Source organism: Crocodylus siamensis, chromosome 1, assembly GCF_052110815.1.
Source record: "Crocodylus siamensis isolate JL-2025a chromosome 1, ASM5211081v1, whole genome shotgun sequence".
In the NCBI taxonomy this organism is placed as follows: domain Eukaryota; kingdom Metazoa; phylum Chordata; order Crocodylia; family Crocodylidae; genus Crocodylus; species Crocodylus siamensis.
The window spans coordinates 296,990,149-297,004,480 of record NC_143395.1 but is presented as its reverse complement, the minus strand read 5'-3'; the positions used below and the strand labels follow the sequence as shown (position 1 = coordinate 297,004,480).

General features: G+C 40.4%; 1 protein-coding gene across 1 annotated transcript in view; it reads left to right on the top strand.

Annotated features, from left to right (window-relative positions):
* The window catches only part of AFF3 (ALF transcription elongation factor 3), a 628,646-nt gene extending 615,402 nt beyond the window's left edge, over positions 1-13,244 (top strand). Inside the window, exon 21 of the mRNA XM_090020433.1 lies at positions 651-13,244. Within this exon, the coding sequence (XP_089876559.1) occupies positions 651-772 (122 nt within the window). The 3' untranslated portion in view covers positions 773-13,244. The remainder of the gene's footprint in view (positions 1-650) is intronic.
* Positions 13,245-14,332: the final 1,088 nt, after the last annotated feature.

The window sequence follows — 14,332 nt, the reverse complement described above, 5'->3', positions numbered from 1 at the left end:
CTTTTCCAATGCTAGTTCATGCAAAATCCACCCTCAGCATGGCAGAGACAATTGCATAAATTAATAATATAGCTGCAGGATGAGATGTACATGCTCTCATGTGTTCCACAAGTTTTAAGGAGACTATCTTGGACTCAAGGAAGTTTCCATTCCTCACTTTCTCCAGCTTCATGGAGCTGCTTGAGGGAGGTTTAAAGGAGCTTGTTTGGGATGAGAGTTAGGTGGAATATGCCAAATGGAGGAACCCCCTTCCAGAATTAAAGGGGAACAAGAAGCTCTCAGTCCCATGAGTTAAATAAGAACTTGCCTGAGTAAACACTTGAGGACTTGGCCTGCCCTGCTTCACTTAACTCTTCTTCATTTTTCAGATAGGATCATTTTCAGCTAAAACTAATGTCTGTTTATGAGGAAACACATAGCAAATAATCCCTTTGTACATAGGATAAATTGACTTTAGTGGAAGGCAGAAACAAAGAATTAGCTGTTCTGTTTTTAAAATGAAAATGGATATGGAGAACTCACAGGATCTCAGGACTAGATTTTCATTTTCATAAACTGTTCCATGTGTTGTAAGTACTGAAAAAAAATATCACATGGTGATAAAAAGCAAATGCAACTTCCTGATCCCTGTGTTTAATATTTTTCCATAGATTTTTTTAATGACTTGGATGCATTGATGGGACCTGTCACCTTGCACAGCAGTATGGAGCATTTAGTTCAGTATACTCAACAAGGACTTCACTGGGTGCGGAATAGTGCTCACTTGTCATAATGACTGTGTGCCATTCAAAGGGACTGTGTACTCTCCCATGGACAGTTCAGTTATTCTGGACACTGTGCTACAGAAATAATCTACCACAGCATTGATCCAAACAAAGGTGACTATTTCTTCAACACTGAACAATACTTTTCAGAGTGTAGACATGTATGTGTGTGTATATATTATATACAGCTGTGTCCCTGCATTGTTCCATAATAGTCATCAAGCATCTTCATACTAGAGAGAAATCTGATCACACTTGCATTTAGTGCATAAACACACTGTTTCTATTCTTGTGTTTGGAAACCAAAATCTTATGGGTTAATTGGAACAAGTACAATAAGCGCAATGGCCTGTATTCAGGAAGGCACTTAAGTATGTGCTTAACTTGAAGCATGTGCATAAATCCAATTGACTTCAATAAAACTTAAGCAGATATGTAAGTGGGATCCTGAACTGGAGTGCTTTTTTGAATCAGGGCCAAGAGGAGGTTGACTGGCAGTTGGGATGCACATTCACTTGTTATTACCCAACTGGGCTGGATTGATAAACTGCATAAACTATTAACAATATGGAGAGGGAAACATAGCTTTTTGTGCATGCGTTTCTCTATTTCCCTATTTTTAAAGTGTATTGTCTCTTGCTGAGGCTCTTTAAACATTATCAAGCAAACAACCAACATACATGAAAAATATATATGTTGACAGCAAGGAACTAGAAGGGATTCTGGAAAGCTGTGTACTGGTATTGAAAGCAAGTAGTTAAAACAAAAATATGACAAACTGCAACTCATTTAGAAAAGAACATGTTTTTATTACACATGTGCATATACCAGTAATATTTGTTTGCTCTGTGTAGGAAGGCATCACTGTACTGCCTCCAGTTTTCATATCTTTTTCATCCTAAACTAGCCTGCTTGCACAGTTTCTTCTCAGCTGTATCAAGCCATCACAGGCAATTCTCTTTTATCTGGAAACCAGACTTTGCTACTCACTAGACTAAGAATGGATTCCTATCATAATCCCCTCACTCTTTATACATAATCCTCATCTAGGCTTTAATGTTTTTTGATTTATGGGGTGTTTTCAGCTTCTGTTGACAAGCTATGTCTTTTGTGCTAAGGGAATTAATCCTGCAATAACTGCAATTTAATTTGGGTCAGTTGAGGTCAGGGCCAATTAATATCTATTGTGTTTCCAGTTCAGTGTTTGGGGGGGGGGTGTTGCTTAATTTCATTTTCATTCATCTGCTACCACGTGCTAGTTTCCTTTCTTTGTTTTTCTCCAAAATGAAATTGTATTGGCTATTTTGCAACCAGTTGCACAGCCCCTACTGCTACATGTGGCTGCGTTGACTTAGTTGGAATGTTTATTTAAGAGCCACCAAATAGACCTCTTTGTTGTCACGTTCTGGTTTATTTTATACTGATATTAGTGTTAAGCAGGTCCACCCCTCTCCCAAAAGCAACACTGTCAATAGCTACTGGTTAAGAAAAGAAAAACAGCCTCTTTCTAATATATAGGCCCACTGCTCCTTTTTTCTTATTCTAATAAATTATGTTAGAAACCATTATATCAAATGATCTGGTACTTTTTCTCATTAAACACAATTTGTGGTAACACAATATCTGCCAGTCTTTAGTCTGGTTGTTGCATGTTGCAAAGGAAATACCAATAGTTTGGAAATGCTACTTGATCTGATTACTACCTGATCCCTGGTTGTAACGACTGCCAGGATTTATTAAACGAGGCAGCAGTTTAAGTTATCTTAATACTGTGAGCTATTTTGGCACTGCTAGGAGAGCAGGGAGAATTGTCCGTCAAATCAGATAAGTGAAATGCCTGTTAGATTTACTTCTGCTTTCTTTGATGATGGCTCTGATATTTGTCTTTCAATAAGCTCTTGTGTTTGCTATTTTATGTTGGTAGAACATAGAAGCAACGTATACGTCTTGCCTTACACAGATTTTAGTTTCATCATGCACTTGGCATTTTAGGTTCGTGTATGGAAATGTGCATCATTTATTTTATTAGGATTGGGGACAGTTTTTTTTTCTAATCATGATGAACTTTTAGAATGTGTATGGATCTAATATGTACAATAAGTTTTTAGGAGGAAGAGTTAATGTCCTTTTGGTTTAATGTGTTTCCTGACTACTAAGCAGCTCTTGTAAATTTTTGTCCTTTCTCATACGCTGCTCCACTTATTCCAGCTAAAATAATCAGATTCCATGGAAATGGTGTATTGTTTTTAGGTACCTTGCTGGTATCAGTTCTGTAGAACATCTAATCAGTGCACTGCACTAATGTTTACACCATAATCACTATGAAAAGGTAATGCTCCCCTAAAGTCAGTGGAGGTTCACCTGTTTAAACCAGCCAGGAAATCCAACTGATTGTCTAGGGCAGGGGCAGGCAATGCCTGGCCTGCAGGCCGGATGTGGACTGCAGCAGACTTCATTTCCCAGCAGCCCTGGCCCATGTTGCAGAGGCTGGTTTCCATGGAGACCCCAAGAGCAGCAGCGACAGCTGGGGGCCAGGGTTTCCATGGAAACTAGCCCCAGCAGCGCTGGCGGGGCAGGAGGCTGGGCAGGGAGCTGCTCTGGGTCCAGGATCTTGTGGTGGTGACAGTGTGGTCTGGAGCTAGGGCAGAGCTGCAATCTGCTGCCTACACAGCCCTGCATATATGTATGCGTGCAGCGAATTGTGGTTCTGCCCCAGTGGGATGTACAGGCAGTGAATCATGGCTTTGCCCTGGCACTGGACCACCCTATCACCACCTCAAAATCCTAGCCCCATCCCAGAAGCAGTTCCCCACCCAGCCATGTGCCCTGTCAGCGCTGCTGGGTCTGGTCTCCATGGAAACCCTGACCCATGCTGTCACTGCCTTGATGCTCTTGGGGTCTCCATGGAAACTGGCTGCAGCAACATGGGCAAGGGCTGCTGGGAAATGGAGTCCAGGCAGCAGCCAGATCTGCCCACCACTGGTCTAGAGCACTTCTTCTAGCTGGTCATTTTGCAGAGATTATTGTTCCTTCTGTATAAACTGTCTTATGTTACGTGGTAGCTGTTTTTTAATGGCCACCACTGAGTAGGGTGTGGCAACAAAAGACACTTTATTTCATTCTTTTGGGTGCTGATCCTGAAAAGGCTGTGGGACCTCAGGACCTGATCCATTTATGTATATATCCTATTCTAGTCCTATGAATGTTAGGATCAATGTCCTATTATTATCCTAGTCCCATTAATGTTAGAGTTCCAGGGTCAGACAGGGTTAGAGTTGCAGCTGCCCATCTTTTGCTATTTTGTTTAGAGACTGTCCGTTTTTGGGGAGCAACATCTCACCAAGTTTGTTTTGACTCCTTGCTTAGAAACCATAGATCATTAAGGTTCCCTTCTCCTCTACTGAACAGTCCAAATGCATATTTAAATAAAGAGGTCAATTCTTCCAACTCCAGCTCAAAGGCAGGATTATACTTGAAGGAAGAGTTTTGGTTCAAAAACCTCCCTCAGAAACTTCTAAGTCTGATAGACAGGCTACCTGGTGAAAAATGTGGGTGGGCAGGGAAATCAATTGGAATACCCTCACATAAAATATGTGCCAAAGCTGAGCACAGCAGTCAGATATCTTATGCACTCAGAATACCCTGAAATGCTCTATGGCCGAGGTTCCCAAACTTGTTCTTATTATGTACCTTTCCAGATTTACCAACTGCCCACATACCCCTACCAACATGTTTTATGTTTCAGCCCCTTAAATGCCGATTATTATTATAATGAAAATTAAATCCGCCGTAACACAATTTCTCCTGGAGCCCCCCCCCTGAGATGTCTTGTGTATCCCCAGGGGTATGTGTACCACAGTTTGGGAACCCCTGCTTTATGGGATAATCACAACAGTCAGTCCATGAGACATTCAGACACTCTTAGGCCTTGATCCTGTACATCCTTCTATAGCAGCAGGGAGTGCAGATACACATAGTAGGAAGGATACACATAGCAGGAAGGAGGTATACATAGGATCAAGCACAACTGAAATATGAAAATAGTCCTCCATGCTGTACAGCAATAAATCCTCAGCCCCGTTTATGCCCATATCTTTACTGAAAATATTAAGCGATTTTGAAGGAGGCAAAGTTTAGTAGACGATGGGCATGTCCAAGGGAACCTAATTTTTAATGTTTCTATATATTCCTTTGCATGCAAAACAGGTGCTTGTTATTTGCTCCTCTTTTGAGCTTCCCTTTGGCAACTAGAAGTAACTTGGCACCCAGGATAGCTGCGTTCTCATAAATGCAGAAGCAGATTTCCTGCTGCCTTTGTACTATACTTGCAGCACTCTCCACCTATACTGGGCAGGATCAAACCCTAAGTGTACATACACACACATCTGTATATACTGTATATCTAAAATCAGAATAAATGTTCAGTCAGCATGACGGTTATTATTAGTGCCTACCACTGATCATTGGGGACATGTCATTGAATGGTCATATCACCTCTCACGTGTAGTAATTGTTAGCAAACTAATGTGTACAGCCATTAATTTACAAGCAATGCGCCTTTGGTACTGTGCAGTAGTTTACCTTTTGTAATGCAAATTTCCATTGGTTTTCATGGCTACTGATCTAAATCTGCATCCTCAAAATGCCAGGATTTTTTTTTTTCTAAAAGAGGACATACAGTTAGTCCTGGCTAATCTGTGCTTAGTTTATCTACCCAAGAGACTTAAACAGTCACGAGCCTTAACACATGTACAATATGTGCTACTGATGACTTAGTCCAAATGCAATTGCAATTTGCAAACTGACTTGGATTATCTGTGTCTGCCACTGCAGATGTGCCACTAAATGATTCATGGTTTTAAGCAAATAGGTTGAATTTTATGTAAATAATAATGACTGAACTCTTTAATCTTTTTACAAGATTTTAAAAAGAAAACGTGAAAGCAATATGGTTTTTTACTCTTCAAAATTTTGTGAGGGTTTGTGGTTCCTGGTCTAAGCTCCATTAACTACATTTCCATCTACAGTACTCTGCTTTTACATAATCCGCTTAATGTTTAATACGTCAAAAAGAAATGTTTCTTTTTTAGAATGATTGGAACACACCCTCTCCCCAGTCCACTGGAGAGTACTCAGACTAAAAAATAAAGTCTCCTGGCACATTGTTGGCACTGTAGAAATAAAAACAATGCCTGGAAAGAATATGAATTTGTTAAGATAATGATAGAAGTTGGCTGGCATGCATCTAAACTGCCTCTCATTTTGATAACCTTGCACTTACACCACATACTTGAACTCATTCTTTATTTGGACAGAGAGTGCTTTCTGGGGTTTTTTTATCTTGTAAATATGTTCCAGGTCAGAGCACCATTATATGTTCCATGGGTTCATCAGTGGAAGGTCCTGTCAGACCAACCTGGTGGCCTTTTACGATCAGATCACCAGATCGTTAGTTGCAGGGGTAGCAGTGGATATAATCTTAGACCTGGACTTCTGGAAGGCTTTTGACACTGTCTCTCACCCTGTTCTCATTCAGAAACTGGGGGGCTGTGGTGTAGACACCCACACAGTCAAATGGGTTGCCAATTGGCTGGAGGGCCGCACCCAGAGGGTGGTAGTGGATGGGTCCTTCTCAACCTGGAAGGACGTGGGCAGTGGGGTTCCGCAGGGCTCGGTCCTCGGGCCCGCACTGTTCAACATCTTCATCAGCGATTTGGATGAGGGGGTAAAAAGCACCCTGTTCAAATTTGCTGATGACACTAAGATGTGGGGGGACGTGGGTACATTGGAAGGATGCAACAGGCTACAATCAGACCTCGACAGATTACAAGGGTGGGCGGATGAGAATAGGATGGGTTTCAACACAGACAAGTGCAAGGTGATGCACCTGGGGAGGAACAACCTGCACCATACCTACAGGTTGGGGAACTCCCCTCTTGTCAGCACTGAGGCGGAAAGGGATCTGGGGGTCATCATTGACTCCAAGATGAACATGGGCCGGCAGTGTGGAGAGGCAGTCAGGAAGGCCAACCGCACCTTGGCATGCATCCACAGATGCATCTCGAGCAGGTCCAAGGAGGTGATCCTTCCCCTCTATGCGGCACTGGTCAGGCCGCAGCTGGAGTATTGTGTCCAATTCTGGGCGCCACACTTCAAGAGGGATGTCGACAGCATGGAGAGGGTCCAGAGGAGGGCCACTCGTATGATCAAGGGGCAGCAGGGCAGGCCCTATGAGGACAGGCTGTGGGACCTGAATCTGTTCAGCCTCCAAAAGAGAAGGCTGAGTGTGGGGGATCTTGTGGCCTGTTATAAACTAGTCAGGGGGGATCAGCAGACATTGGGGAAGTCACTGTTCCCCTGAGCACCTGCCAGGAGTGACCAGGAATAACGGTCACAAGCTGGCAGAGGGTAGATTTAGGTTAGATATCAGGAGATGCTACTTCACAGTCAGGGCGGCTAGGGTCTGGAACCAACTTCCAAGAGAAGTGGTGCAGGCTCCTACCCTGGGGGTTTTTAAGAGGAGGTTAGATGAACATCTTGCTGGGGTCATTTGACCCCAGTACTCTTTCCTGCCATGGCAGGGGGTCGGACTAGATGATCTGCTCAGGTCCCGTCCGACCCTACAAACTATGAAACTATATCCATAATTATTACATTATTTGATTTACTGGTTATATACCAAAGCCTGGCGAGCTTTATAACAATTGATAAGGCTCATGAATTCATTCAGGAAAGCATCTGTATGTTTATTTGAAAGTAGTCCAGTTATACAAATATTTCAGTTGAGAAAGCTGTCAGAAAAACTAGTGAGAACAGTGTCTCTCTCAGTATTTTTCAGCATGAGATTCTGGCCTATTGAAATTTATGACAAACTCCTAGTGCTTTCAACAGGGCCAAGATTCCCTCGCCACTGTTTATTAATTACCATTTTGTAAGCTCTGTTCAAGATCAACTAGGAAGTCATTTGGGAGCTTATGTTCCCCTTCACCCACCTAAGACGAAGACCATCCTGAGATGGGAAACACTCAGTTTCAACTTAATATGCTCTCAAGAAGGCACCCATAGCCCGTACTCTATCAGGAAGAAGTCAGGGTTCAGTTGAGAATCTCAGATCTTGCCAGAAATTCTTCCTTTGCCTCCCCACTGCCACCTGGACCTATCTGATCGTCCTTGCCCTTGAATGTGCCCACATTTCCATCTGGGTTCCAGAGGGGAAAGCAGAGAAAGTAAGTATACGTTTCACTCGCTTGCATTGCTTTCTCCCACAAAGTCAGCAGGTAAAACAAAGCCAGTTTCCTTCTTCCAGTTCTGTGGAGTTCAAGTCCCACAAGCTTTGCAACTCCTCCCCCGCCCCCGCCACCCCTTGCCACCCCTATAAGGGTCCCTGTGGGATCATGGGGAAGCAGAGAGTGCCCAGAAGTTGACATTTCGTTTGTCTGAGGGCACAGTCTCCTTCAATACATGAACACAGGGTAGGGGTGAGCATGGGCTTAAAAGTCAGTCTGGGCCTGTGTTGGAAACTGAATAAAATGTGGATAACAATACTGATCCATCTCATAGGGCTTTATGGGAATTAACCACAGGCTGTCCAAATTCTGAATGGCTGGGAGAGCAAGTTAACCCCTTGAGGCTGAATGGAGCATGCATGCTGCCAATTGGACAGCCCTGAATCAACAGTAAAACACACTGCACTCCTTGGATGAAAGGTACAATAGGAGTTCTTAAGATTATTGTAAAATGCTCAGCAGTATTGATGAACTTGAGCTTTGGGTAGAGGGCCACTGCTGGGACCTCTGCATTATTTAAATCCCACTGCACCTCTCAAAATAAGATAACCATGATAAGCAGGTCTCACATTCTCCTCCCACCACCCCATAAAAAGATTAAGTATTATTAGTATTACTTACTTTCATTTGGCTCAGAAATATCATACGCATAGCCTTTCCTGAAATATTTATACTTTGATCCTAACTAAAACCAGAAAATACCAAGAGTCACAAAAATGTACACTGGGGGGGAAATGATTAACCAACCTGAACTTAACCAATAAAAAAGAGCTCAGATGGATTTTAATCTCTGAGACATTTTGATTTCTGTGAAAGAAATACTTTTTCACATGTTATTTTAAGTTTATTTTCAATCAACAGAGTCATCAGTGCCCAAATAATTTGTTTTCCCAAATCCAGATTCATGAGTTGACACATATTTTTAGAAAGGTGCCTCACAGAAAAGACTAATCACTTCATGTAGCTCAAGAAAAATTACATAATTATCCTAATAAAATATTTTCCTCCATTCATGATTCAGCTATAATTAATTAGCAGGGTAAGTGAACTGGGGGTTACATTTTCTGCATAATGCTCAGTGAGTTAGACTCTCAACTCCCATTAACATTAATAGAAATTACATGGTTATAGCCTCAGGCTCTGTGTTGACAATTTGCCTCTAAAGGCCTTTTTTTGAGGAATGCATACTAATTGAGTCAGCGAAGAAGTCAGTGGGCATGTCTACACAAGACGCTTCAAGCTTAGTAGACTAATTCTACCTCGCACTAGCACAGGGGCAAAACCTGTGCTAATGCACTAATGCAAAGTAGAATTAGCATCACCAAAAAAGCATGTGCTGTGGCTAATGAGCAGTAGCACCAATTACCTCACATTTAGGTGGTACCTGTACTTACAGATACTAAACTTAATTCACGGTAATTACAGTGCATTAATGAGCATGTAGATGCAGCCAGTATTACTCAGAACTTAAGACTGTGGTCTCTGTACACCAGGAGCCATTTGAAAGAAAACCCTTCATGTAGAAGAGAGATTACTTTGTGTAAATGCAATGTAAGCTGTCTTGTAATTTTTTAGTACAATCTTTTCTCTATTTTTGGAAATATTTGTTTTAATATGGGCTTTCTTCCCCCATTATCTAGATTGAAAGCCTTTTTCTATCTTGTGACAAATATAACTTCAATTTGCATAAAGAAATGCCTGATGACACAGGGACTTCCACCTCCTCCCAGAAAACACATACATAAATCCATAAATTAAATCTGTGTAAAATACATCAGTTACTTTTTCAACCATTGAGTCCTACCTTTTTTCTTCCCCTCTCCCCTGGGCGTATATGAGATCTCCCAGCTCATCCTAGCTCTAGAGAAATGGTTTTCAACCTGTGGTCCACAGACCCCTGAGTATCCACAGACTATGTCTAAGAGGTCTGCGAAAGATGACTATGATCAATCAAAAGTATGTGAATACCAACACTTACAATTCAAAGGGGTCTGCACCTCCATTCAAAATTTCCAAAGGGATCCACATCTCCATTTGAATTTTTTTTAGTGGTCCACAAATAAAAAAAAATGTTGAAAACCACTATAGAGATTTTCTTCACTATCCCAGTTCCCCATCACTGGGTTGCAGGGGTAGACAGGAGGATAAGGGAAAAGAAGGTACTTCCCAGGGACCAGCTACTTATATTCTCTCAGGTTTGTTTGCCTTTCTAACCCCCCTTGTGAAACTAATAGCACCTCCTCCCTACCAAAAAAAGTCTTCCCTTTCCTGAATGGGAAAGGAGAGTTTTGCTTACCACATACAGAAGTCATGATTGTCTGCCATTCCCCAGTGACATACGGGATTGCAGAAGAGCAATTAGAAGGGAGTTTGCATGCAGAACTGTGGAAGAGACTGAAAACCCTTAAAATTGGAAGCTGTGCCATTACATATTAAGCTGCAGTCTCTCTCTTACCAGGGCCTACTCACATGTATTGATTCACATTGTGCCACGGATTTGGAATGATGGGCACTGCTATACTATGAACATGCACAAAGATGACTGGGAGTTCCTGGTATCATGTCTGTACAGGGATTTATTTTTTTAGAGGGACCAAAGTCACACTTTCAATGCTAAGTAACCGATTCTGTACTTCTGTGACTGTGGAACACCCAGTGAAATCAACAAAAATCCCAGGAAACTTACTGTGGCAGAATAAGGCTCAGATAAAAGAATTATTAGGATAAAGTGCATAAAGATAAATACATTTATGCCTGATGCACTCAAGAGCACTTTCCCATGTATTAGACTTGCATTAGTCCTGACCAGCTCAGTTCCCATGGTCAACAAACCAATCAGGTCAGTGGTTACACCAAGTTGAAAGCATCTTCATTCCACTAAAATAACTGGTATTAAGGAAATATGTCTTACAGTGTAGCAAATATTTGAATATACTAGCTCTTCATGCAATATCTAAACATACAATTGCCTCTCCCTAAAGCGGAGAAGAAACTTTTCTATGGACCATGAAAAAACAAGCTTGACTATTTTTATCACAGGGCTATATTTTGTAAATGCTGGTACCATATAATTGAGAGGTATGTTGCATCTTTTTTCTGTAAGTTTAGAGGTATGTTGTTGGCTCATTCTGTGATGCAAACTCCGACCAACGAACAGACAAAATTTCAAATTCATCCATGTTCATCAGCCTAGAAATAAATAACAGGCCATGTATTGCCCTTGGCTCACCTGCAAAACTCCAAGTCAGTAGAAGTTTTGTCTAAAGCTCAAGGCTAGAAAATAACCTTCAGATTTTAATAGATTGGAAATTCATCTCTTTTTAATGAAATCTCATTATTACATATTGGCTACAATAGGCCATCTTATAACCACTGTAGCAAAATACGGCTGTTATAAATATACAAACTTCATTTACATCAACTTCCTTCATTTTCTTCTATTATTATTAATATCTGTATCACAGTAGTGCCTACAAGCCTCATACAAGTTAGGATTCTATTGTGCTAGACACCATATGTGAACAAAAGGTGGATCATGGTCCCTGCTCCAAGGAGCTTACAGTCTGAAAAAAGAAGACATAGCAGGTGGATGAGACAAACAAAAGGGTGGCAGGGGACAGTATACTTGAGTGACAACAGTAATAGGAAGTTTTAGATAGACTGACTGTATGCTGAATTCCTACACAATCAGTAGCACTAATAATCCTAGAAATCGTTCTCCTGTCTGATTATTATGTTGACTAAAGTCTACCATACAATAAATTTTTACTAGCAGTTGTCTGACTTGGCTGAGCAATCTCCTGTTTTCTGACTGGGATTATCTTTCTAACCAGATGCAGAGCTTAAACTCCACATATCATTTATGCCAACAACTGTCAGCAGATTCCTGTAAACTGTAATAGTATAAAAATCAATATCAATTTAGCTCTGTTCGTAGATGATTAAACATTGTTTTATGTTTCTCTCTGAGTATGTTCTATTTTAGTACTGGAGCCATCACCCAGACAGCCAAAGCAATAGCGGCTCACCTTTTAAGTGAGCATTCTGGACTTAGCATATTTTAGTACTTTCAAAACATAAGCAGAATTCTTCTACATGTCCCTATATAACAGGCAATATTGTTTACACACTTGAGCAATTTAATAAATGGGAATATTCTGTACAGTAATTTATGTTGTAAAATATGTATATATATTATTGTAGCATCCATTACTAGCTTAAAGTGCTTTATTTATTAGATCATTTGGCATTTTCCCTCATTCTAGAATACTTGAAATTATTTTTCTCTGACATTAGGTTAATTTTTTGACTATTTGTTACTGCATTTTGACCCAGTAAAGGAAAAAAAATATTCAGTATTTACACTAAGTAGGTATTTTAAATTTAAGTAGGAATAGTAAATTCACTGTCCATCCAAATGATATATCTCTGATTATGACTAAAAATAAAAATCTTATAATCTTATCTGTGTATTATAGTATATGCTAGAAATCACAATTAATGCGAACAAGAGCTTTAGTAACTTTCACCTACTCCATTCTTTTTCTTTGAGACAAAAATAATAAACCATTTAATCTAAAACGATCCTCTTGAGATCCCTGTTCTCATCTCTTCCTCAGGCAAAACTCACATTGGTTTCAATAAGAGTTCTGACTAAGTGACATACAATGTAGGGACCTGAAAAATATTAAACATCTGTTAATGACAGTGTTTGTACTTGATAGCCACTTGTTTTTTTTGCTTTGTAAGAAACAGTAAATATTGTATCTTTAGTATTCTCTGTCTTTCTTTTTCCTTGCTGTAAAAGGGCAAAACTTTGAAAAACAATTGTCTTTGTTCCTTTCAGTTGAGCAAAATATTAAACTTAAAGTGCATCAGCCCCATTTCAAGTTAAACAAAAAGATTATTCTTTGTTTGCTTTTACTTTAGACTCTGTTACACAGTTAAATGAGACCATATGTAAAAAGGTGATGAAATTATAGACCAGTTGTTCTACTGTTTGGAGATTTTGCTGTTTCTACAGTTCATACAAAACTCATGTAGCACAGTTTCTGGGATGGTGAAAAATCCTACTGTAATGTAACAGAATGAGCCTTAAGGATTTGTAAGAATAAGCACTTTTATATGAAAAAGCAAATATTAATTCATCAGTAAGATTACTTTTTTAATGTGACAATAAACCATTAAATCAACATCTGTCTCTGTTTTGTGTAATTTGTCTCTTTCTTAAGCATTTTCTCAGTGAAAAATTGTCTCCTCATGTTTATTTGGGGAGGGGTTGGTCACCATTATAACATTCATGTGACTGGCAAATCCTTACATGCTTCCCCATATTTCATTTGGGAATTAAATTGTTGCACAAAAGCGGTTCGTTTCTTTGGAGGCCCGCAAAAATCACAGACACACAAACATCAGCCGGTACAAAAGGATGGATTTGTTTGCAAACAAGGTCAGAGTGGGGCATTGATGCCCAAATCAGCTTCTGACCAACTAATTGTGTTTGCAAGCGGAATTTATCTTCTCTCTCCTGAGCACGTGTGCAGACACCGGAACTCTTACAGCTACTTCCGTTTCATACAAGCATACATGTAGTTACATCATTACATACATCGCATGTATAGTATAATTAGCTACTTAAGTATGCAGGGCGGAGAGATAAATATGCATCAGCTTATTAAGCACGCCCAGAAACTACAACAGTTTGCCAAAAGTTCATACCCCAAGGCCACAGTCAATTGAATTCCAGCTTCTGCAATCAGCATGAGAAAGGCTAAGGCAGGTGAGGGGGAGAAAGGAGCCTTGGGCAGTATTTCTTTCTTATCAGGTGCAAGATGCAAGCTGCGCATTTCTAACAATATTCCATTTCTAACAATATTCCCCCCTCAAGATGCTTTCTGCTCCCCATTTTTATTTAGACAGATTAAGATAATTACGAGGAATTCTTCTGAGTACCATGACTTTTGCTACAGTCTGCCCTTTGAGGGGAACTGTTGCAACTTGCATTCCTTCAACTGTGGTGGTTATCAATCTTATGAAACAGGGAGTAAGGCAAGGAATAAAAATCAATCCAGTCAGAGCACACAGAAATACAAGCCCTACTTTTTTCCACCAAGCTCCTCCAAACAGATTAGACCACCAGTCTTCATCCCATGTGTTTTTCCACGTTTGTATTGGTACATGAGCTATTTTCCTAATCTCTTTGGCAATCTCTAAGACTGCTTTCCCATTATCATCTATTTGGAGGCAACAATTAGAAAGGTTGAACTTTCCACAGACTCCGCC